This window comes from Coffea arabica, chromosome 6c (genome assembly GCF_036785885.1).
Source record: "Coffea arabica cultivar ET-39 chromosome 6c, Coffea Arabica ET-39 HiFi, whole genome shotgun sequence".
In the NCBI taxonomy this organism is placed as follows: domain Eukaryota; kingdom Viridiplantae; phylum Streptophyta; class Magnoliopsida; order Gentianales; family Rubiaceae; genus Coffea; species Coffea arabica.
In genome coordinates this window covers 62,382,227-62,405,755 of record NC_092320.1, presented here as the reverse complement: position 1 = coordinate 62,405,755, position 23,529 = coordinate 62,382,227, and the positions used below count along the sequence as shown (strand labels likewise).

The 23,529-nt window shown below is 35.8% G+C and overlaps 2 protein-coding genes and 1 pseudogene across 5 annotated transcripts; 2 read left to right on the top strand and 1 right to left on the bottom strand.

Annotated features, from left to right (window-relative positions):
• Positions 1–830: 830 nt before the first annotated feature.
• LOC113692790 (protein DAY-LENGTH-DEPENDENT DELAYED-GREENING 1, chloroplastic-like) lies at positions 831–8,222 on the top strand. The gene is made up of 7 exons (XM_027211355.2): positions 831–1,960; positions 2,273–2,358; positions 4,246–4,419; positions 5,814–5,928; positions 6,710–6,807; positions 7,083–7,218; positions 7,833–8,222. The coding sequence occupies exons 1-7, from the start codon at positions 1,340–1,342 to the stop codon at positions 7,899–7,901; spliced, it is 1,299 nt and encodes a 432-aa protein (XP_027067156.1). The 5' UTR covers positions 831–1,339; the 3' UTR covers positions 7,902–8,222.
• A 975-nt stretch (positions 8,223–9,197) lies between these two features.
• Positions 9,198–12,806, bottom strand: LOC113692791 (ATP-dependent 6-phosphofructokinase 6-like; annotated as a pseudogene).
• Positions 12,807–14,059: 1,253 nt separating this feature from the next.
• Positions 14,060–18,880, top strand: LOC113692792 (uncharacterized). Of its 4 annotated transcripts, none has more exons than XM_027211360.2 (6): positions 14,060–14,417; positions 14,577–14,665; positions 16,790–16,903; positions 17,186–17,390; positions 17,850–18,048; positions 18,662–18,880. In XM_027211360.2, exons 1-5 carry the CDS (start codon positions 14,189–14,191, stop codon positions 17,930–17,932), a joined length of 720 nt encoding a protein of 239 aa, XP_027067161.1. In that variant the 5' UTR covers positions 14,060–14,188; the 3' UTR covers positions 17,933–18,048; positions 18,662–18,880. The 4 variants fall into 4 exon arrangements, with proteins under 4 accessions (XP_027067161.1, XP_027067160.1, XP_027067162.1 ...); XM_027211359.2 differs by having other exon boundaries at positions 14,062–14,417; positions 17,180–17,390; XM_027211361.2 differs by lacking the exon at positions 17,850–18,048 and having other exon boundaries at positions 14,063–14,417; positions 17,180–17,390.
• Positions 18,881–23,529: the final 4,649 nt, after the last annotated feature.

The window sequence follows — 23,529 nt, the reverse complement described above, 5'->3', positions numbered from 1 at the left end:
GAATGGGAAAATTATTTAAATGTTTCTCACATTTTATTAAATGAACATTTTTGTCATTCACTCTTAAAATGTTAATTTTACATTTCTTATAAATTCAATTTGACAAAATTTAATCTTAATCTAAATTTCTGATGATATTTTAGCTTGAAATTATTATATGACCCACGTGTCAGTCATTGTTTATATACAAAAACATCAAACCTTACTTTTTTTTTTAAGTAAAAAAATGGATATGAATTGGGTCAAACCTCACTTTTTTAAGAAAAACAAATATGGTTTAGGTCAGATTTTCCTTATTCTAGAAGCAAAAATGAATATGAATCGAATTATTTGGTCAACGGAAAAAAAAACCTAACCTCTTTGCTATTAAAAAAATGATCATGTGTGGATAACGTCATGGATTCAGGACAAAAAGTAGTCCAAAATCTAATTTGGGACGAAATCTTATTGATTTGATTTTATAAAAGACGTAAAATTATTATTTTAAAAGTAAAAGACGAAAAACTTCATTTAATAAAATGCGAGGACACTTTGAACGCTTCAAAAATAATAAAAAGAAGAAAATACAAATGGGCGCGTACTAATATCAATGAACTTTCTTTTTCACATACTTTCTCATCTACTAGAATTCTCTTCCGTTATCTGTTGGTTAAAATTACTGGTATACCCACTAATCCATTCTATAGATTTAATCAGATTTCAAAAGGAAAAAAGATAACTTGTGACTACATCAATATTTTAACAAAAAGTTTTGAATATCTGTCAAATAAAACAAGAAAACAAAGGAACCAATCACTGCATTATCAAAGATGGACCCTTCAAGAATTAGAGTGGAGAAAAATAGACTGCTCCGTCGAATTACCTACATTCCCCTAGATTTCCCTACTTGAATGGTTGAATACTATTGTACTGGAGGGTAAAACTGTCAAACGGCCAAACACAGGTTCATCTAAACCAAAAAAATTAGACCAAAAACCGTTATCCTCTCTGTCTGCCTAAAGATGGTTGGACCATCAACCCCCTGAAACCAGCGAGCAGTCCACTTCAGTGATCCAGTCTCCTCACTTTTGTGGGTTTGGTCCAATTTAGATAAATATTTTGGATAACTGTGTCACAGTTTTCATTATCTAGTCTGTTTCTTAGGGAGTATGCTTGTTCAATTCATAGTAGTCTCGAAGATAAGATAGATTTCAAGTTTGTTAAAGTTATGATAATGCATTTGTGGGTTCTAAATTTCTGATTGATTCCATGGTTTCCTTTGCCTTCTTGGTGAATTTCTTTGAGCAAGATTGCAACTTTGTTCCTGTATGAGGTCGAAAAATGTGGGCTTATTTCATACATGTTATTAATGAGCACTTCAATGGTGTTATGTGATAACTTGGTCTTTTTTGAGGGAAATGCCAATAAAAGTTCCTTGAATTATTCACGTTGTCTGAAAAGTGGTTTGGTTCAGTTGAGCTTTGGGAGGAAAAGATTTTGTGGGTTGGTGCCAAGAGCCAAGAAAAAGCATTTTAAAAGGAGGAGTTGGTGGCAGAGGTTCTTTTTGGACGATGATGGGAATTGGCTTGGTCTAAAGGATGATGATATGCTTGAAGATTCGTTGGAATCAGAAGATTCAGGGGATGAGGAGTTATCAGATAATGAGAAGTTTGAGGCTTGGAAAAGGAGAGCTGAGGCGATTATTGAGTTGAGGGAAGCACAGGAGGATATTAGGAATGAGGAGAATAGGAGGTGGGAGGACTGGCTTGCAGATGAAACAAATGATAATGGCAATGGCACGTCGTGGATTCATAGCTCGAATGGTGCAGTTGGAAAATCTGTAGAGGAGGCTAGGGAAGACCCTGTTCAGATGATACCTAGGGGAGGTTTGGTGAAGTCAGCAAGGGATGCGATCTTTGGCAGGGAAGATGATGAAATACTATATGAGGATCGTGTTTTTCGTTATGCATCATTCAATTCAGTGAGTGCATTTAACTTTTGATTCGTTTGATTCCAATAAGAATTTGATAAAAGTTGATTCCACTACTTGTGCTAAGCTTAATTAAGAGATTTATTTAGAATATATTCTGAGTAGGTCTTCTGCCTTAGCTTTTTTAGATTCATGGTTGAAGACTCAGATCTATTTTACCCCGGCAATTTTTGTTTTCATATGTTGTAATCACCTTTGCAATTTCTTGAATATATTGACCTTGTTAGATCTGCTTGTGGTATCGATATTTGCCTCTTAATTATGTTACTTGCTGAGTTCCCTTTACTTCCTTATTTTTTTCAGGCTAAATTTTTGGCAGTATTGATAATAATTCCATGCGCTTTAGACTTTTTGGTTCACGACTTTGTCCTTGTGCCGTTTCTGGACAGGTTAGCATTAATACGAATTGCATTATTGAGTTGTTTGTGTATTATTTACATAGGCACATCGACCAAGAGAAATCATTTTTTCCTTTTTTTGAGATTTTTATGATTTCATCACAAATTAGCGCCTTTATGATTCAATCTGCAAATGCTAATTGCAATCACAAATACTCTTCATCAATTCAGCTCAAAAGTGACTGTTGCAGAAATCAGGACTTCTTAAAAGTTAATTCTAGTTTCTTGTAACTGAACAATAGTTTCTTCTCTTAGCTCATTTTGATGGAGAAGTAGATACACTGAAGTAGCTGGACATTAACCATGCTTTTCTTTTGATGTCAACCTGGGTCTTGTCCATTCTAGGTCTTGTACATTTTCTGATATGGGTGGTTCAGGGACACACTTTCAGGTAGGATATGCGGCTTGGATGAGTACTGCACAACACTGATGAAAATTTTGAAGCTTTATGTCATTTCTTATCATATCCAGTCTGGTGAGTAGGCTGTTAATGATCAGGCTTGACCTGATAATTTTGTGAATAGGTTAATTAAGTTGGCTTTCACCACTCTTACAAAATTAGATGAGCGAGTTTGGTTTTAGGGATTTAAGGAACAAAGTTGCAACTATTTTATTAATGTACCAGCAATTTTTTATCAGTGTTGATGATTGCCTTGGTTTGCATGAAATTGCATTAGTTGGTCGTAGTGAGCATCTTAAAGAAATGGCAGGGAATATAGAAACTTGAGAGAAAATGGAAGATACATTAATGAGAATTTTTGGCAGAGGTTCCAACTAGATGCTAGAATAAGTTGCTTTGACTTTTGATCTTAAGCGTGAAGAACAGAATTGTGTTAGAAATTCAGTATCATCCTTTTTGGTCCTTCCAGATTTGGATATTTATTATTTTTCCAGAATCATTGCTGGAATGGTACTACTTTTCTGTCAGAAATCAATTACTCCCATTGGCTAGTAATCTTTTAGCAGAAAAGTAGTCCAACTCCCTATAGAAACTCTTAATCAGTTACCAGATTGAAAGCGTACTCTAAGAGTCTTAGTTATTTGTAGCTTGCCAGCCATATTTTTTTTTTTACCTCTACTCAGCTACTAGAATTCTAAGAAGAAGTGAAAATGGTAGAACGTCATTCATTAGCTGAACATCCTAGCAGGAGCACCATTGGCTTTCTTTTCTTTTCCTCTCAAAAGCAAAACTCACCTTGTAGTCACGAGAAGTTGAGCACAATTCACCTGTATTTTAAAACTTACTAGAGCCAGAATGGTAACTAAAGATTTTCTAACAGGAAATCACTACCTAATCAAAAGAAGATAAAACTTTACAGGTTCTAATTAAGGAGTATATTTAGATTTGAGATGAAAATTTATCAACCAGGGATTTCTAAAACTGTTCCATGAGCTACAAGAAGCAAGGCACGTTAGACAATGTGTCTTACCTTCAAAATTCTCATAATTTCCAAGAAAGCATTTGCACGTTAGAATTACTTGGAAGCTTATATCTTGACATGCCTACATGTTAGAAGTGCCTTTAGTTTTGAATTTTCTGATTAAGAAAACATTTGCACATCTTTAGTTTGGAATTTTCTGATTAAGATGTTGGTTGTCCTTCAAAGAGATAAACTTTAGCTATTCATTTCTGAATGTATCTTGTATTTCATAATTTTCATTTAATCTTGTCACCTACAAAACATGATAGACCTGTCCTCAGAGTTTTTCATTAATTCCTCTTCGTTTCCTGCATCAAACTATCAGCAACATCATCAATGGCTTCGTCATCATGTGATACCATGAACTTAGGATGCAAGTGTGTTTCAAATTGTGCCTTGCAGCAAATGTGAATGCAAATAAGAAATTCTGATTAATTGACTTTCATGTCTTCAATAGATATGTCAAGACAGTACCATTAGCAGCACAGATGCTTGATGTGAGAAGAAGTCAGAAGCTTGAAATGGTCCAGGAGATAAAGCTGGAGAAAGCCCGGTATAGGCTTGAGGTAGAGATTGGTAAATCGCCACCTCTCTCTGAAGAGGAGCTGTGGACGGAATTACACCATAAGGCGTAAGACTGATTTGTGGTGTTAATTTTGTTGCTTTAGATTTTATTCAGTCATTCTGATATTAAGTTGACAAATTAATTTATGTAGCGGGACAGAAAACATTTGGATCTTAAGAGTGGAAGTTTGGTTGTATAGAGAAGATTGAATGAAAAGCTTAGATTGTCTCAACTTTACAAAACTCTATTGGAGATAATATGTGGCTTTCTCCAAATTGTTACAGGAGATGTTTGAACAACAAAAAGTGCTTCCTGCTGTATTCATGATATAGTTACTCCTCACAATGCCAGTGTCTAGCTTTGGTTGATTTTTCAGAATATTTACTTGAGATTACCTAAATACATAGACCTAGGGAACTAAAAAGGAAAAAGTAGGAAACTATGCTTATATAATCCAGCTTCTCACAATTTTTCACAAATGCCTTGCAGCATTTGCATAAAAAATGGTAGGATTCCATTTAATTCCCTCTCTAGATGAGACTCCTACAAGGCATTGGAGCGATTATGATTTCCCTCTGATTTTCTCCTCCCAACTTTCTACCTTTTGAATGAGTTAGAATTTGGATTTAATGGCTGTCCTGCACATTACATTCGATTAACGGGCCTTGAATCATGCTGCAAGAGTAGAAAATCAAACTGTTAATATAACACTGATTTAGGAATGATCTGATTAATTTCATGTAATTAAATGGAGCCAGTTAACATTGGATGTCCACAGAGATGAGTGTGCATGATGCAGTTTATTGACAGTAATTACCTTGTTATTGGCTACTATACTATACAAATCCCACTTACTCTTTGTCTCTTAATATACAGAGAAATGATGTGGAGATAGTTTCTGTAGATTTTCTTTAATCATGAAGTAATTCATTGATTGCAAGGCTCATTTATAGAGTTATCTACATTGTAGTTAGCAATTTCATTGAAACCAAATTGTCTAGTTACATAAAAAAAAAGTTTATCAATCTCACAACACGGACTTCAATTGTTGAGAATCTGATCGAAATTTGTTCACCAATAAAAGTTACAGCTGTACTATTTTCTTGTTTTTTAATGGTGAGTTAACAATTTCATGCTTTTATGGGTTTAAAGGGTTCTCATACTCTAATCAAGGCTGTAGCTGTCAATTAGAACTATACTTAAAACTTGAACTAGTCTGCCACATTTGCTGTTGGTCATCTCATGTTGCTGTTCACTGTTGGAAAAACTGCATCATAGTTGTTGGACTAGTACTCATTGTTGCACTACAGAAAGCTGCAAATAGTTTTAATTTGTTCACTCAAATTATACGTACCTCTACCTTGAACTCACACGTAACAGTAATTAAATGTTAATAGATAGTAGTTAGGACATCATATTAAGAGATTTAATGTCTTTTCATGTTTTGTGTGATGTAACAGGTTAGAGTTACGAGATCAGCGGAGGCTAGAGAATCGTAGAGCATTTGCCAATATATGGTCTGATATTGTTTTTGGAGTATCATTGTTCATTCTTTTGTACTTCAATCAGAGTCAAGTGAGTACTCATCGTTTTCTATGAGTTTTATACTCAAATACCTATTTTAATAATTCCATTTCATGTTATTAACAACTTAGTGTGATTTTGCACTTAAAGCTTCCCTTCCTTTCCATCTCTTTTATTTCCTAGGAACTTCATTCTGAAAATAAAAGTCAACATACTTGCACTTTTTTGTTTAATAAGTAAGCTTCCCACTTACCATGACTGCATGGCCCAAAAGAAAACAAAAAATCTGAGGACATTCTTGCTTCACAATTTTCAAGTGATTATGCACCTAATATTTTGATGTTTAAACGTTCTTGCCCTTAGAGCCACTAAGAATTTCTGTTTTCTCTTTCAGGCCTTTTTCCTAGCAACTCTAGTTTCACTATATATGGCTTCTATTCTTTTCAGAGACTTAGTTTGTTTATTTATAGAACTATATTTATACAACTATAGGAGCAACTATATAATGTAATTCCAGTTTTCTGCTTCCAGTACTTTATTTTCAATAGAACATTCATATAGTTTCATGGAGAAACATGTTTTGATGGACATATGATGTGTAAAGTCGTGTTTTATTAATGGAATGCTAACATAAAATGGATGGAATTGGATGATGTGACCTTGTTTGGGTACTTAATGTCAGGAAGGCCGTAGGATAATTTGATTTTGTGCTTTTTCTGCTTGCGGCATCCATATATGAAGATTAGCATATTATACTGAACTCTTTCGATCATCTTGCCATATTATACTGAACGCTTTCAATCATCTTGCCAACTTTTGCCTGCTTCTGCAGGTAGCTCTGCTGAAATTTACTGGCTACAAGATGCTAAACAATGTTACAGACACGGGGAAGGCTTTCCTAATTATACTTGTCACTGATATATTTCTAGGGTAACATTTTTTATTCTCTGTTTTCTAATGTATTAATTATTCAATTTTGATGTGGTGATTTCTCATTGAAGTTGGTCCCGCCATAGTTGGATCACATGCTGAATTTAGGCTAGTTATCTCAGATAGGATAATAACCCCATCTTAGAATTTTCCAAAAAAAAAAAGAAAACCATCTTAGATGTTTAGTGCACTTTTGATATGATTTGACTTGTTTATTGAGCAACAAAAATTCTATTAACTACTAATGCTCTTGCTTCGCTCTTCTGACTCTGCAGGTATCATTCAGAGTCTGGTTGGCAGACTGTATGTGAGATAATAGTTGAGCATTATGGTCTTGAGGTTGATGAGGCTGCCATTACCATTTTTGTCTGTTTAGTTCCAGTTATTATTGATGCTTGCGTGAAGCTCTGGGTACGTTTTCTATCTAAAACATATGATCTATGGAATTTTTTGTATGTTGGGAAAACATTTTACCATATGTGTTTGTGATTTCTGCCTGATCATGTTTTTCTTTTCCTTTTTCTGCATTTTGATTTACTTGACAATATGATTACATATTTCACAGTTCAAGCTATGTACCTACAGAGAGCTTTTTTTTTTTAAACAATTCTGTTCTCAACAAATGATCTCACTAATTGGATCATGCTCTTCATCTTGTACTGAAGTCTGCATTGCCTTTCCTGTTTCCTTTTGGGTGGGGGTAACATGGTAGCTTGAAAAGCATAACTTTTATGAGTGTAACATCATTTTAGCTGGAAAAGGAAAGTTACTATAATGATCCAACCTCCAAAACTGTTAAAACCAAACACAAAGCCCAGGTATACAGATTTTGGCAACCTTCTTTATGCTGGAAGAGAGGGGGGGGGGGGGGGGGGGGGGGGGAAGGGGGCAAACAATTTGTTTGTTGTCTTTGTCCTTTTTTGACTTCTTAGCCTAGGCGCTTCTCATGCTTTGATTTTTTCCCCCCTTTTGACTCCTTAGCCAAGGTGTTTCTGATGCTTTGATCCTTTTTTTTTTTTTTCCAGTTATTCAAGTTTTTGCCAAGGTTATCCCCAAGGGTAGCAAATATTTTCAGAGAAATGGAGAGGCATTAGAGATGATTCTTTCTTTTCTACGTCTCTCTGTCAGAAGTAGCCACAAGTTACAGCACTTAGGACTATTATTTTTTCCGATGCTTGGTGGATACATGTTGTATTTGTTTCAATATAGAGGCTTTTCAGCATTGTAAGTTGTACCACAACAGAGCAACCAATTTTTTGTCTGGTTTAGGTGTAAAGTAACATTCTTTTCATTGGGGGGCTACAAACCAGATACCAGACATATAATTCCATACCATGGTCAAGAGTTGTTGTAAATTGTGATGAGTGATGGAGTGCATCCTGTTATGATGAAAGAATCATCATTATCATTTTTAATTGCATGCCTATAGGGTACTTAGATTTTCACAAGCTTTCAATAGAGAAAGGAAAGGAAAATACATCAAGGACTTGAAAAGTGGAAGGGAAAAATCCACTTTTCATCCTTAAACTTTGAATTAAGGGACACATTTCGTCCTCAAATTTTTAGACGCATCACATTTAGTACATGAATTAATTATTTTGGACCACATTTAGCCCAAAAACGGTAAAATATTCAATTTGGATGGAGAAGACTGACATAGTTGTTGATTTTGACTGAGAAATTGTTTTTACTTAACGGTCACGTGCCAAACACATGACTTTCTCCATCTAAATTAAGCAATTTACCGTTTTTGGATTAAATATGGCAAAAAATAATTAATTCATGTACTAAATGTGGTGCATCTAAAAATTTGGGGACAAAATGTGTTCCTAACGCAAAATTTAGAGACGAAAAGTGGATTTTTCCAAAAGTGGAATTTCACTCTGGGCATGGCCACAGGCCACAGTGTCTGGTTTCAGTGATCAAACAAGATGCCAGCATGGCGTGTGTCGGAGGAGAGGGATCTAAAGTACAGTAATGGTGAGTTTAATGTCAATGATACCATCTCTGATCTGTGTTCTGATTGGCAAGGAAAATGAGCTTCTCTGAGGGTTGCATTTAGAATGGAAAGAAAGAGGTTGATTGAGGCTGTGTGGTCTTTTTGAGGCTGGATTTGGTTCAAGGATGATGTTGAATCTTGGTGCTGAGGATGTATGAGGTCCCTGATGTTTGGTAAATTGCAGTCAGTATCCGCTTCCAGTTAAAAAGTGTTCAAGAATAGTGTACCAAACCTAAAAGGGGGTCTCTACCTGGCTCAGGGATGCAGGATTTACCAACATCTAAAAAACACCACCTTTGTATTCCCTCATGTTTTTATGAACGTTTTTCCTTCGCTTGATACTGACAATGTATACACTATTACTGTTGAATCTATGACATACATGCAAAAATTGAATTTTAAATTTCAATTTTGCATAGTTGTTATTCATTCAATGCTGACAATATATACATTGTCAGTGTAGGAAATATTAATCCTATTTGCTATGTCCTAAAATTTATAACCACAGTAACTTTTACAGTAAAAACGACAAACATGCAATCTGAAAAGTTAAAGATAGAAAGTGATAACCCGAAATACGCATGGGTTAACAGCAATTAACTGAAAATCAGACATGAACACAGAAAACTACAAATAGATATCCACATTTCTAGCTACTGTCAAGTTTTGCTGTCAGCCTGTTATCCAGATGACCTTTCTCATTCTCTTTATTGGATGACTTCCCTTCTGACACATTCTCTTTGCTACAGGAATTCTCCCCTTCAAACCCTTCTTCACAAGAAATAAGAAGATTTTCCTGAATGATTTTCTCTATGCAAATTTTCACCATCATCATCACTTAACAACTGCGATGATGGCGGTTTTTCTTTCTTCGATTCAGCAACATCTTTCGCGTCCAAAAAACTTGGTTGGTTGGTTGGTTGAAGATAGGAGCCTTGCCCACATCCGGTCTGTTATTACCACCTTATTCTGTCTCTCTATTATGCGCTGCAAAATGGTCAGTCGAAACCATTAACACCATACAGTGACACAAATCTGTTACATATATCGAATTATTGCCAACAGAAGAATTAGCTTATTTTTGTACATTTAGGATCAAGAAACTAGCAGAAAGACTACAAGAAAAGTAAGACTCTAAACACCAAACTCACATAAAAGGGTATGTAAGCATGTCTTGCATTAAACAGGCCCTACTGTAAACCCTGTGAAACCTGCCATTGAGCCATGAATCGCGCTGTGAGCTAGAAGTGTGCAGTAGATATTGTCTGATGCATTGCCTGGAATGGCACGGATCATATATGTAGGATCTGCCATGAACGATCAATCATACTTGGGTAACATACCAGTTTGAGATCACAGAGCAGAATAATCCCAATATGCATTTAACTGTAATAGAAAATTCAATTATCTATACTTGCAACAAAAATTGCATGAGGCACTTGCCTAGTAGTAATACAGTCAATCAAGTACATATGCTGAAGCATCTGTGTTATTGTGAAGACTGTGACTATATCCTCCTAGAAGCAGTAAACTTTCTGAGAAGGATGACTATATCCTCCTATTGCTAAAATAGCCCACAAACAAAGAGCACATTATAGTAGGATGATTATAGCAAAGACTTGAACAACAATAACCTTGATCTTCTGAGATATCCAGAAGCCGACATCTTGGAGCTGCTTGTTTCCAGAAGCATCCTTCTTATCCACAACATGCATGCTTTCTCTGAGAAGATCCTGCCCAGCTCCTTCGGCAATCACGAGAACCATGTGCCCATTTTCTTTGAGTCTGTTTTTTATATGTTCAAAGAGTCCACCATGTCCTTCCAGAAAAAAGGGTGACTCTGGAATCAAACAGCAGTCCACATCTCGGCTCGCAAGAGTTGCATACATTGCAATAAAACCTACAGGGGTGAAACAACCATTGCCTCAAAAGTTCACTGATATTGTTGTCACTTTTGACAGCCACATAAAGAGCAATGGTTCAATTGAAGGGATGGTTCCTATGGAGTTGGAAGACACTATAAGCTGTAATTACCGAGTTGAAGACTTACCACTATCACGTCCCATTAGTTTGACAACACCGATACCATTCTCAATGCTTTCACCTTCAACATGAGCTGCATTGATGGCTCGTTGAGCTTCCTCAACAGCAGTGTCAAAACCGAAGGATTTGTCTATAACCTGAATTAGGTAAAGCTTAAGATCTAAGAACTTCGTTTGTAAACCTTTTAGCTCAAAAGCGCAATTGTATCAGAAGAGGGGACGAGAATGTATTGCAGTACCGGTATGTCATTGTCAATGGTCTTGGGTATTCCAACAACAGCAACTTTGAGGCCGCGCCTTCTGATTTCCTGCAAATAATCCAGGTTAACAAACAACTCTTCCAGCCTGAGAGTATCTGAAGCATTGCATCACACAGCCAAAGCCAATAAAAGCGAGAAACTGGATCACCTCGAAGATCATTGCAGCTCCTTTATGAGTACCATCTCCTCCAATAATGTAAACCTGATACACTCGGTGTCATACATCTTGAGCACAAATATAAACAGGAAAATCTTCACCGCAAAGTTAGAAGTTCTAAAATCAAGTATTGAGTTCTAAACATGCTTTCTGCTTCTCAGAAGCCATAATTCAAAAGGAACCACAAAAATCAAAAAAGAGAATTGAAAGGCAAGTCTCCATACCTGATTAATTCCTCGATCCTGAATACTGTCTACTATTTTTGATGTATTATGGCCCCCTCTTGATGTCCCAAGAATGGTACCGCCCCGTCTGTGAATATCATTCACAACTTTTGGTCTTAAAGGGATAGTATTCCGAGAATAGAATCCCTTGTATCCATCCTGTGATCACAAAAGAACATTCATACTAAGTCACATTCCAGGCATTCAACATCCTCCAGTGGGATTGAACCAAAACGAAGTAGGAAAAAACAAAAGAAGCCTAGTCCTTCCCCTCCAACACGAACTGCTACAAAGGAAAAATCAGTTGCGGAAATATCTGTCCTGTCAACATTGATTGAACACTTATTTACCTCTATTCCAAGAATGCTATTGACGCCATACATGTCATGTAAGCCGCAGACTAACTCCCTGATCACTGTGTTTAAACCCGGGCAGAGACCTCCACAAGTCACGATGCATGCAAGAACTTCATCAGATTCAAAACAAACCTGAGGAAAATTCAAGCCAATTTAGCTTTCATAATATAATTGGTTCAACATTGTTAGCAAAATGATGAATCTTATTCTTGAAAGAAAATTGAAGAAGGAACCAAAAAAAGAAACCTTCTGACGAGGTCCAGCACGCCGAAAATGAGTCCCTCTTGGGCTACTTCTGCCTACAACAATCTACAATCACAAGCACAAGTAGATGAATTAGGAAAAAACATAAGAACAAAATGATCAGGAAAATAATTTTCCGCTTTCATCAGGAAGATAATCTCAATCAAAATGAGTACCATTACCTTTTTTGTAACGCTGTCATCCACATTAACAAAATGTTTTGCAACATCAATTCCATACACCAATGAAAAACCAAGAAAAATAGCATGGTCGCGGGCAGTTAAAACACTTACTTAACAACTGAATAAGCATGATGGTTTTGCAATGGATTAGGATAAGTCTGAAACCAACACCAAGAACACAAAAAAGGAAAGTTTCACGTACCAGAAGGTATAGAATTCTTGAAAAATAATTGTACAAATAATGGTTTTCCATTTGCAGAATCATGAAGTTTTACGTACCAGAAGGTCAGGAATGTAGTCGGACAAGTGGGGCACGTCTTCAAGGACGTAACCGGCATCTCCAGTGACCAGTTTTGGCTCAGCACATCCATTTTCAGTCGACATATTCTCCACCTCTCTTCTTCTTCTTCAGCAAATTAGCTACTTGGCTGTTGAGTTTTATTGCATAGGCTCTCATGTAACAGACAAAAGTACTAGCAAGAAAGATGCCTACTGGCGAAGTCTTGAAGCTACGAGAAGAAGCCCTTTCCAAATATGTAAATTCACACATTTGTAAAGAGTCTTTGACACTAAAATGATCACTTAGCAAAATATGCACTGAAATTTGAAAATGGTTACTTTTTCAAAAGGAAAAATTTCGGAAAACAACTAAAAATGAGTGTTTGGATACAAAACTTATCTCAGATAATATTTTGCTTGCATTATAAACACATTTTTCAACGCACCTTTTTATATTACCAATCACCTTTTTATCTCACATACATCACATCACAAAAAGTGCTACAGTAATTATTCCAAATAATATTTCAAATAATACCCTATCCAAACAAAATATTATTGAGTAATCAATTAACTCAACCAAGCCCAACCAAGAATTAACTCTTATTATTTGATTCTTTGAGCATTTTTTGATAAAGCGTAAGACTTGGAACCTACGTGAAAGATAAATCAAATTAGTTTAATGAAAATTGTTTGAACTCAATCAACCAATAAACGTACCGAATTGCTAGAGTTTTAGGAAAAATTAATTCGAATTTAAACACCATAACATTCAACCTGGGACTCTTTAGGAGTGTTTAGAGTTTAAAACCAAACAAAACTATTTGATACTCGAATTAAATTTCATGAGGTTCTAAAATGTTTCATTCCAAACTTGAGGGATTAAAAGGTACGAATAAATATATGAAATTTCCCCCGTCCCCCCCCCCCCCCCTTTTAATGGTAAATTTGATTATTTGATGAATAAGAAAAAGGATGTATGATCAGACATGTTAATGGATCAGTTCTTATCTAAGAGTTATGAGTTTGGGTAGGGTCTAATTTTTTATATGATTCATATTCAAATTTAAATTTATACTAAATTCTATCCAAATCCGTGTATATATAATTATAAATTTTTACAATAATAAAGCCTTTGTAAGCCGTTAAACTCTATGAATTTTCAAATTTATCCTTATTTCTATTACTATATATTAACTCTTATCACTATTATCAACAACGGATATACAATTCTTATTTAACTAAAACTATCTCCCTCCAATCGAATTGCACATGCATTAAGAGCACCTCGATTGTTAGTATATAATGTAGTTGAAGTTTCAAAAATAAATCAAAACGATCGATAATAGTTAATTTTTGAGTTAATAATATTGGATTCAACTTCTTGAATATTAATTTTATTATTTGAAAATAAAAATTAGATAGTGTTCATATTTTTTTGAAATTTATATATTTTTACTTTATTGTATTTAGAAAAATACGGTACCATTGGAATGATTTTGGATTTATTTATTCAGAACCATAAGGGTTTTGAAAAATTAAAGGGCAGTCCAAAACATTCTTCAAAAAGGAAAGAAGAAAAATGACTCCAAACAATAAGCAACAGAGGTTAGGGTTTCACTAGGAATTAAACCGAAAAATGGACTCCAATTACCGAAGCAACACCGGCACCGGCAAGTCATCGGCGGCTGCTGCTCCCCAGCTGACTGGGGAGGCGGCGGCTGAGTTCCAACAAGGCATCAATTTACTGCTTTCTCGATGGACAGCACTTCAAATGGCCGTTCAGAGCGAGTGGGGTGGCCCCCAGTCTCGTCTTAAGTCCCAGCAACTCGAACTCGACCTCTTTTCACTTCTTGCTGGATCCAAAGGTTTTCAGTTTCGGTTAAATTTTTTAAATTTCTTCTTTGAAAATGAATTCAGCAAATTCTTGCGTTTTTCCGTTGTTTATTTCTGTCTGCTTGAGTTTTCTCTGATTTTTTCGGTTTTTTCCTCTTTCTTTAACTTTATTGGGAAATTCGGGTGTTCAGAGAGAGTATATATGGATGACGTGGAGGATCTTCTTGATGATTCAATGCTATCTCTTGGTACTGAGATTGCCGATGGCAGTATAGAGGAGGTACTCAGTTCAGCTAAACTGTTTGATGCCTGTCGATTTGAGCTTTTGTTTATTGCACTGCAATGATTTTAGTTCGCGTAAACGGTTGAGAAGTTACTGCTTCTCAAATCAAGATAATTGCCTCTGTTCAATCTTAGTACTCAGTTAATATTAACCCTTGGCATGTCAGATTTTTTTAAACAAGTCTACGGCTCAAGGCTTGAAGCGCTCTTAAGAATTTTTCGCGAGGTTGAAAGAGAGTATTCTTTATCCTAGTACCTTCCTCCTTTCTTAAGGGAAAAAAAATAGTGCACTTATTCAATTATATTATCAATTGAATAGGTTTTAAGAATTGGCATCCTCCTTATTGTTTCCTCTAAAGGATTTGATCCTTTAGATTCAAGCTGAAGTCAAGGGTTGAAGTGATGTGGTCTTATTGTTTCCTTGCGCTTATTAGTCATCATTCGGTGTAATTCTGTTTTCCTATATAAGCTTGAAGTTGCATGAATAAGTGTTGCTGCCACTATTAGATGACTGATCAGACAGGTGGTTTGGGCTTGAGATACTTATAAATGACGCTTTTTAAGAAAAACAAAAATTTTCCCAGTCTGAGTGCTGGAGGCTCTGTACTAAAACATATCTAGAGATGTTCTTGAAGCAGGAGGACAGGAGGGAAAAGCTGATTAATGGAGTTGGGATTTGTAATTTATTTTGCCTTTTACTGGAGGTTGGGGTTTGAAGGGAATGATGAGAGATAAAAGGATGATTTTCTAACCCACACCTTGCTAGTAAATCAGGGAAAGGAAGCTGGCTGTGCATGCTAATCAATATTCATTTAACATGCAGAGATGTAGATTGTAGTATACTTCTTTTAGACAATTGCAACCTTTTTGCTTTGAGTTTATTAGTTAAACAGCAAAGCTGGAATTTTGGGATCTTGTAAAGCAAGCATTTTGTAACTTGTGTTCTTTCCTTTTGCATGTGACTGTCTTATGAAACATGATATATGAACACAGAGAATGTATGTTTCAAGATATATGCACTGAAATAGACAAGAACAAGGGGAAAGAGATTTCTATTATTTAGATCACCATCAAGATTTCCTTCAATCCCTGCCATATTGTTCTGGTTATAATAATGCATGGCCTTAATATTGCAGCAAGGCCAAGGATAGATGTTAAACTATTTTTTTAGGTATTCAGAATACTATCTGTTTGGTCATTTGACTTGATTTTGGGGATTCTAAGTTTTTTGTCCGAAATGTGCTTGATGACAATCAGCATCTGCAATTCCTCTCAGAACTATAGTGGCTCTGGATTCTGAAATTTAGAAAGCCTATCTTGTCTAACCCTTGATTACCCAGGGTTTTCTCAAAATGGTAAACCTGATATGCAGTGTTAGGGCTTGTGATGATTGTGGATTTTTTGGCTTTATATTCTTTTCAAGTTTCAATTTCTCTTTGCAATAAAGAGGATGTGAAGGTTAAGTATGGTTTGAACATCCCCTTTGCTTTAACAGGCTTGAAAAAAATAATTGCTTAAAAGTTTCATTTTCATTGTGCATCTATACCATATCATGTCCAACTTTTTTTTCTACTATAAAGGGACAGAAAGAATTGCTAGAGCCAGCAATGTCTATCTCAATGTTGAACTTGTGGGTAAATGATACTTTTGGTGATCGGCTGAATTGCACACCCACCTTAGATTTTATCAAATTTGAAGGGAGTTTTCTTCTCCTTTTGGAATTATGGGACTTTGTTCTGTATTACTTTGCATTCTTAAGAATTTGTTGACATCAGCAGAAGCACTAACTCTAATGAACAAATACTCTCTAGTTCATATAGGGAGGTTACTAGAACCAAAATATGGTGGTTAAATTAGAATTAGTCATCTTTTAATTGGAAAAACAAATACGAGTAGCGAAATCACTATAGTTATGACCAATCACATAAAAGGCCGATACAATTTTCTTTTGGGGATGAATATTTGGAAACCATGCTTCTTTTTCTGGATGACAGCTATGATTATGATATCAATTGCATATTTACTGATGTAACATGGTTTGTTCTATCTTGATGGTTTCCCACTTTTGTGGGCACTTTTTAACATTATTTTTTATTTTTTGTCACTGAATTGCTTTAAGCAGATAGCTGAAAAATTGATGTTTATGCATGAAGAATGTTTGAAAGGTGATTTTAGTTCCATACAAAGGCTTAGGGCAACTAATCCTCCACCAGGAGCAGCCACCCATGTTACACAGGTAATGATGTTGTAGCTGATTGACAAATGTTTTGTCAATGACAATTATCCAGTGTATTTAACAGCGTTGAGACTCTTCATATGCTAAGAGTTTTGAATGTCAGTCCTTAAGATCCTATTGAGAATCTGCAGTGGAGAGTCCTTAACATGCTGTTGAGAATCTGCAGTTGAGACTCTTCTTATACTAAAGAATTTCAAATCTCAGTCCTTAAGAAGCTATTGAGAATCTGCAGTACACTTTCCATTTGGATTCATTCCCATCTGTTTTTTTACTTAGATACAGGCCAGCAGCGACAGCGATAGTGATGATAATGAAGACAGTGATAATGGTAATGGGCCAAATGATGGCTCGTCAAAGATGGTGGTCGATGTTCCACAATCCCATTCTGTCATGAATAGGGAAGAAATGATGGTGGATGAGTCTATACCCCAGGAACCAGCTGAAACAGAAGATGGATGGACTGTGGTTGCATCTAAGCGGAACAGAGGTAGAAGACATTAAGGCATAATACCCTCAGATATGTGGTGTTGGTTTTCATAATTGAGTGCTTTTTTCCTGTTCTTTCTCTACTTCAGATTTCAGATTGTTTTATGTAATTTCCAGGCTGATTTTAGCTACAAAATTTTGACTTATATAGTTGTGTGGACTAAGTGGAGGGTGGGAAAAATCTAAGATAAGGTTTTCAGTTTTCAGTGCTATCACCAATGTTGTAAATTGTTGTCCTTTTCAGACTGACCAAATTCTTGATAATTTAATTTCAATATGAAGTTCAAATGTTATGATTACGGTTTCGAGATGCCTCATCAGATCCTGATTACTGATTTTAAACAAATCTAAGTACTTTTATACATATTTTCATGGAAATTTAAGGCCTGTCAAATTGTGTGTCTATTTTTGAATCTCTCGACTCTGTGTCTCCTGATATGATTCTGTTTATCATTTCTAGTGAATATGATGGATATTTCCGTGTGTGATGAGACCGCTTCCATATTCAGCTTAATTGTGCTTAGCCATGACTGGTCTAGCTAGCTATTGAGCATGAGAATTCACCCAAGAGCAGCTCAACTCTTGGTGGGAAGAGTTCAAAGCTGCAGTAGGAACTCTCTCTCAATTCTGTTGTCCTGACACACTTCCAACTATCACTGGTCAGTAGGGTGTTCCCTGCAACTGAATTGTCGATGTCATCCTTTACATTTCGTCGATGAACTTAACAATTGGATGGATGATTTTTAGATAATGGGACATAGTAAATGCAAATTCGGGTTCAACTTTCTTCCATTTCTGTGTCTGTCAAGATTCAACTCCAACCCTCTCCTTTTGGGAGTTCAGTAAAAACGTAGAGGGAGAAACGGCCACGCAGAATACTAGTACATCATAGGGCTGGGGTGAGACAAGGCCGCTCACCTACAAGCATTGCCCCAAAGTAAAGCCTAAATTTAGTGGTCCGAGCTGGGGTGAAGCCAAAAACTAGGTAGGCTAGGAATTGGCTGTATCTTTGTTCAATTAAAAAGTTTTTTCTTTCTGAGGAAAGAAAATATATGGTTTAATTAACAGAATAAAGGGATTGCTCTTGTTATCTATGCCGTCAAGTTACCTTCTCAGTTATGTGTTTTTTAACTCTAAAATTAGGATCACAAGGTGGTTAATACGATTTGTTTCTAGTAATTTTCAAAACTGAACCAAGTATAGTTGATTTTAATTGAAAGGTTGATGAATTTTTCTGAGTTATTTTTTGTTTTTTTTTTTAACCCCCTACAGAAGGCATACTTTCATTGAGAGGCGCCTAGAGGTGCAACAGAAGAGAAACAAAGGGACAGGGGCAAGAACGGTTGCACCTGTGTGCATCTTGCACACGGCGTAACTCTATTTATACATGGTGTAACTTACTTTCAACAACGTGTAATTTTAGAACAAAATTTTGTGGATCTTATACATATTGTTAAAAATGAGATACAAGATGAAATTTGGACCGTAAAATTTTTTTTGGGCCAAATTTTGGCCGTGAACTACTCAGACGGACCGTCCCTGCCCCAAATCCAGAAGCAAAGCAGTTATCTTCTTACACAATTGTGCAATGATGAGCCCTATCAATAAAATCAGTAAAAGATGTAGAAAGACCGGGCACTGGTGGGTACTTCCTTCCTGATTTATTCTTTAGTTGGGCGGAATTGTTGCCTTTGGGTTCGAGGAAAAGTGACCAGCAACCCTTGGTTGGACTTTCCAGTTTCGTTCCTATAAATTCAATAACAATGAAGCCTTTCTTTTTTTCCAATGTTTTTGGAGCAAACATTTCTCCAAGAACGTGGGAATTTTTTATTTGCTTTGAAGATTCAGTTGAAAAGGCAGTTGTACGACAAGAAGCATCTATGTACTTGGCGGGGTGATAGAACTATTAGAAGTTTGAATGCTGAATAATGAAACAGAAAAAGGGCATCTCTTTTGCTGCCAATTTGCGTTGCTCTGGTTGCCGCAGCCGACTTGGTTAAAGCCCATCCTCGTGCCATTGTACCATGGAGTTTATTCTGGAAATGCTTTTTCTGTAAATCTTCCAAAGCAAAATCTTCCAATGAAGAGTGCACAATCTAAAATCCACACATTTTCCAAAGTTTCTTAACTCACCTTTTATTCTAGTAAAATGTTTTCGGGGAATATATATATATGTCATCCTTAGAAAAAAAGCAAGAAATCCGTTTATGAAAATTTTACCGAATTTGCCACCTTAATAGTAATATATCTAAAAGTACAAGTAAACGCCTAAGTACACACAATTAAAATTAGGGATGGCAATGGGAGCGGGTAACCGCGGGCACCCGCCCCGCGGGGGTTTAATTGGGAGGGGATTGGGGCGGGGGTGTGTACCCCCGCCCCGCCACCAGCTTTAAAAAAATAAATATATAAAATATATATAGGTATATAATTATATAGATAATATATAATTTAATTGCTTACAAACTTATGATAATAATATTATTAGTTATATGTATTATATGATGTCTATTAGTATATATAATATAATTGATATTATTAATTATACTAATAATTATATATGTGTACTAATACAAATTATTAATTGGTTATACTAAATTTACTAATACATTTATACTAAATCCCTAATTACACTTAATACAATAACATTTTTTTTCTTAAAAAAAGCACAAGCACAATAATAAATTAGTGATTGTATTTGTACCAATAGTGAAAACTTGACTATTTTAGTTATATTTATTTCATCATATTGGATTGTATTCAAATAAGTTTTGTTTGATTATTTTTATAAGTTTCAATTGTAAAATTACAATGAATAATAATTTGATGATGTGTTGATATTTTAGTACTTGATTATTTGCTAAAATTTAACTATAATAAAATTATATAACAAATTTTTATTAGTCCCGCAGGGAAAACGGGATGGGGGAGGACAGGGCGGGGGGATGGAGCGAAGGACGGGGGATGGGGCGGGGGCGGGGGGAGTTTGTAGGCAGCGGGGCGGGGGATGAGGGAGGGGTCCCTGCCCCAACTCTACCCCGTTGCCATCCCTAATTAAAATCCCCACGGCCCCACCCCTAACTACCTTGCCCAAAAAAAAAAAAGAAAAGATATCAGCTTGTCGGCTTTTATATACATAAATAAATACATACACACACACACACACATATATATATATATATATGAATTAATTTTTCTTACACTGACAATGTATGCATGGTCAGCATTGGATAATTAATAATTATGTAAAATTTAAATTTAAAATTCAGCTATTATATATATGTCATAGATTTAACGGCAATAATGTATATGCTATCAATGTGTATAAGATTTATTTTTTTCAACAATCGAAATTACTGGAAACAACACAACAAAGTTAGATTAACACTCAGAGGTAATCAAAAAATTCCGGTGCAAAGCACAATCTAAAGTGGAGCTCACAAATCAAGACCATCCAGCCAATTGACGTGTATAAGATTTATTCGATATATATATATATATATATATAAACTTGGTGATGTGACTTTGACATGCCCTATATATATATATATATATATACTTGTTGATGTGACTTTGACATGCTCTATTTTTAATAATTCTGGCATGTAGTCTCCAGTGAAAAGAGCGGCCTCCGCTTTTGTTGAATACGCGCATTGATTGGTGTGGTAGAGAGAATGGTCCTTCAAACTGCAACAGTTTTGGCTCTGCATAGGTTGTGAGGAAAAGTGTGGTTGGAATTTGTCCAACTGAATTCTAGGGAGTAATTCTTGACATCAAACCCAACTATTGCCACTGGGGACCTATTTGGGTGCTTCAATTCCAAGAGTCTGCCCAAGCTGTAGCTCCTATGTACATCTTTAAATTCAGCAGAGGATGAGAACGACGTAGATATTACTTGTGGTGACAAAGGTACTTGTCGGTCTGTGCTGTAGACAAGACAATCAAATTCTGATGCAGCTATATATTTTGATTTTCCCACGAGGAAAATGCATGGGATTCGGATTACAATAATGTTGTACCAAAATCATGCCCACAAATTACATGATATTGCACCATCCTTCAAGTTGGCTCGATTATAGCCATAGGTGGTATGATAGAATCAATCTATGGTCTCTTAGCCTGGGAAAGATTATAAGAATTTCAAGATTTTAGTAAAAACGACGACAAATCGTGATCTAGTTGATAAAACGATTTACTGGTAATCGGTACGTTAGAGATTTGAATCGTTAAGAGGAAGACGTTGGAAACTGCCATTGATTCTTTTCAATAGGAAAAAGGACTCGTGTAAAAGTGAGATTACATTTGTGTGAGGACATCAAATATCTGTGTCAAGGGGCTAGATCATCAGCCTTGAACATCAATGATCCTTTTTCCCTTCTTAACATTTTCATAAACGGTGTTGCAAGCTAGATGTTATAACATTTGACAATTTTCTAATCATGGATAACTCAGAGTACTAATATATATAGTGTCGAATTTGGAATGTCGAAAATTAATCAGCATCCGCCAGTTTGAGTGCTCACAATTAGGGAATACAGATTTGGCGCTTACTTTTGATTACTCATTTGGGTACAACTTGGCAGTGCTGAAAAATACCCTTCTTTTGTCAATTGTTGAATTATTGATGTGCATAATTTAGAGCTGTTTCTTAAGTGACTGTGTCCTAGTTACTAGTTAGTTACTGCTGTTTTTGGTTATTTACGTCGGCAACTACAATCTGCTGCTATTGAATTATTGCTTCCAAATAAGTAAAGACAAGAGGATCTACAGCTTTTGTCCGGTCCAGTTATTTACTTTTATTGCAACCACTTCCAAGAAGCAATTTGTTCATCATAATCCATATGATATGACAGTTTGACACACAATGAAGTGATAAAACACGAAACATTATTATAGTTTGCATTCTTCACATGCTATTTGGGCGAGTAATTCTGATTCTATCTTTGGTTGTTTCCAAAATGCTACCTAATATGAAACGACAATGATGCCAAAGATATTTATAGGAAAGGTTAGGTGCGCCAGATTGATAAACGAGTCTGTTCAACGCTTGAGCGTCCTCTGGGCACCTGTTAAAATTGATTTCGAGAGTAAATTTGTAGAAAACACGAATTTATATCAGAAAAGCGTATAAATGTAAGAAAAAATAATAATTGTTAGTGCGGATATTTACACAATAGTAATAGGTTATGTGTGATTTAGACGACCACGGGGAGGAGGAGCGTTCACAATCTGGATTAGTTCTAAGCATGTTTTTGTACGAAAAATGCTAAACCCTTTTCAGAGCATTTACTGCGAGGGCCAAGAGCTTCTTTCACAACTGGTGAATGATTGAATTGGCATCCGATAAAAAGCACAACACAACAGTTCAAAATGACTTGCGCTTTGCTGAATGCCACACGCAGCTTTTGTGGCTGTACTGGTTCCTGCATCAACTGTGTAGAATTCATTTTGGATTTCCTCAAAAAAGCGTCGTGAGTCTTGGAACATTGGTGAGGTCACCCATCAACATTGAAGAAAGAGAGTTTTGATTGATTGCACAATATAGTAGTTGACAATGAAATTGCAGGGATTAATGCTCCTGCACCAACCTTATTGAGAGCTTATTAATGGGTGTAGCAGAGTTTCCTATTTGGCAGAAAGATGAAGGAGTAAGATTTCTCTGAAATTATTGGAGAGAGATTGGACAGCTAGACTTTGTAAGAATGTTCATTGGCCAAGGAATACTTCTAGGCTAACTTTCTTGCTACCACTACCAGCAACTAAGATATTTTCTTGCCTGTCTCGGCTCATGGAAGAAAAGTCAGGAACCCCAATTGATGCCATGGAGGCTAAATTTCAGATAACATTTTGGATTGCATATATGCAAATCATAAGCCTTGAATTAAGTTGAAATTCTTGACTGCAGCTACTCCAAGAGTTGAAGCAAGTCAGAGTTTTAGGCTAGTTCTAGACTTTGCGCAAAACAAAGGGTTGTATTCACATTCTAAAGTGTTACATACAGTATGGAGAAAATCAATTAAGCTACACAAGAAAGAACAACCCTTTTATTTTACACGATGATGAAATCACAGAGTGAAGTCAATTTTTACATACGACTGTTCCTTTATTACAGTAAAAAAATAGGGATGCATGGTGAATCT

Bases quoted from the DNA above. Each gene is read 5' to 3' on its own strand.
- LOC113692790 (XM_027211355.2), top strand. From the start codon at position 1,340: ATGTTATTAATGAGCACTTCAATGGTGTTATGTGATAACTTGGTCTTT. The intron at 1,961-2,272 runs GTGAGTGCATTT...TATTTTTTTCAG, and splicing joins GTTATGCATCATTCAATTCA to GCTAAATTTTTGGCAGTATT. The intron at 5,929-6,709 runs GTGAGTACTCAT...CTGCTTCTGCAG, and splicing joins TGTACTTCAATCAGAGTCAA to GTAGCTCTGCTGAAATTTAC.
- LOC113692792 (XM_027211359.2), top strand. From the start codon at position 14,189: ATGGACTCCAATTACCGAAGCAACACCGGCACCGGCAAGTCATCGGCG. The intron at 14,418-14,576 runs GTTTTCAGTTTC...TCGGGTGTTCAG, and splicing joins ACTTCTTGCTGGATCCAAAG to AGAGAGTATATATGGATGAC. The intron at 17,391-17,849 runs GTAGAAGACATT...TATCATTTCTAG, and splicing joins TGCATCTAAGCGGAACAGAG to TGAATATGATGGATATTTCC.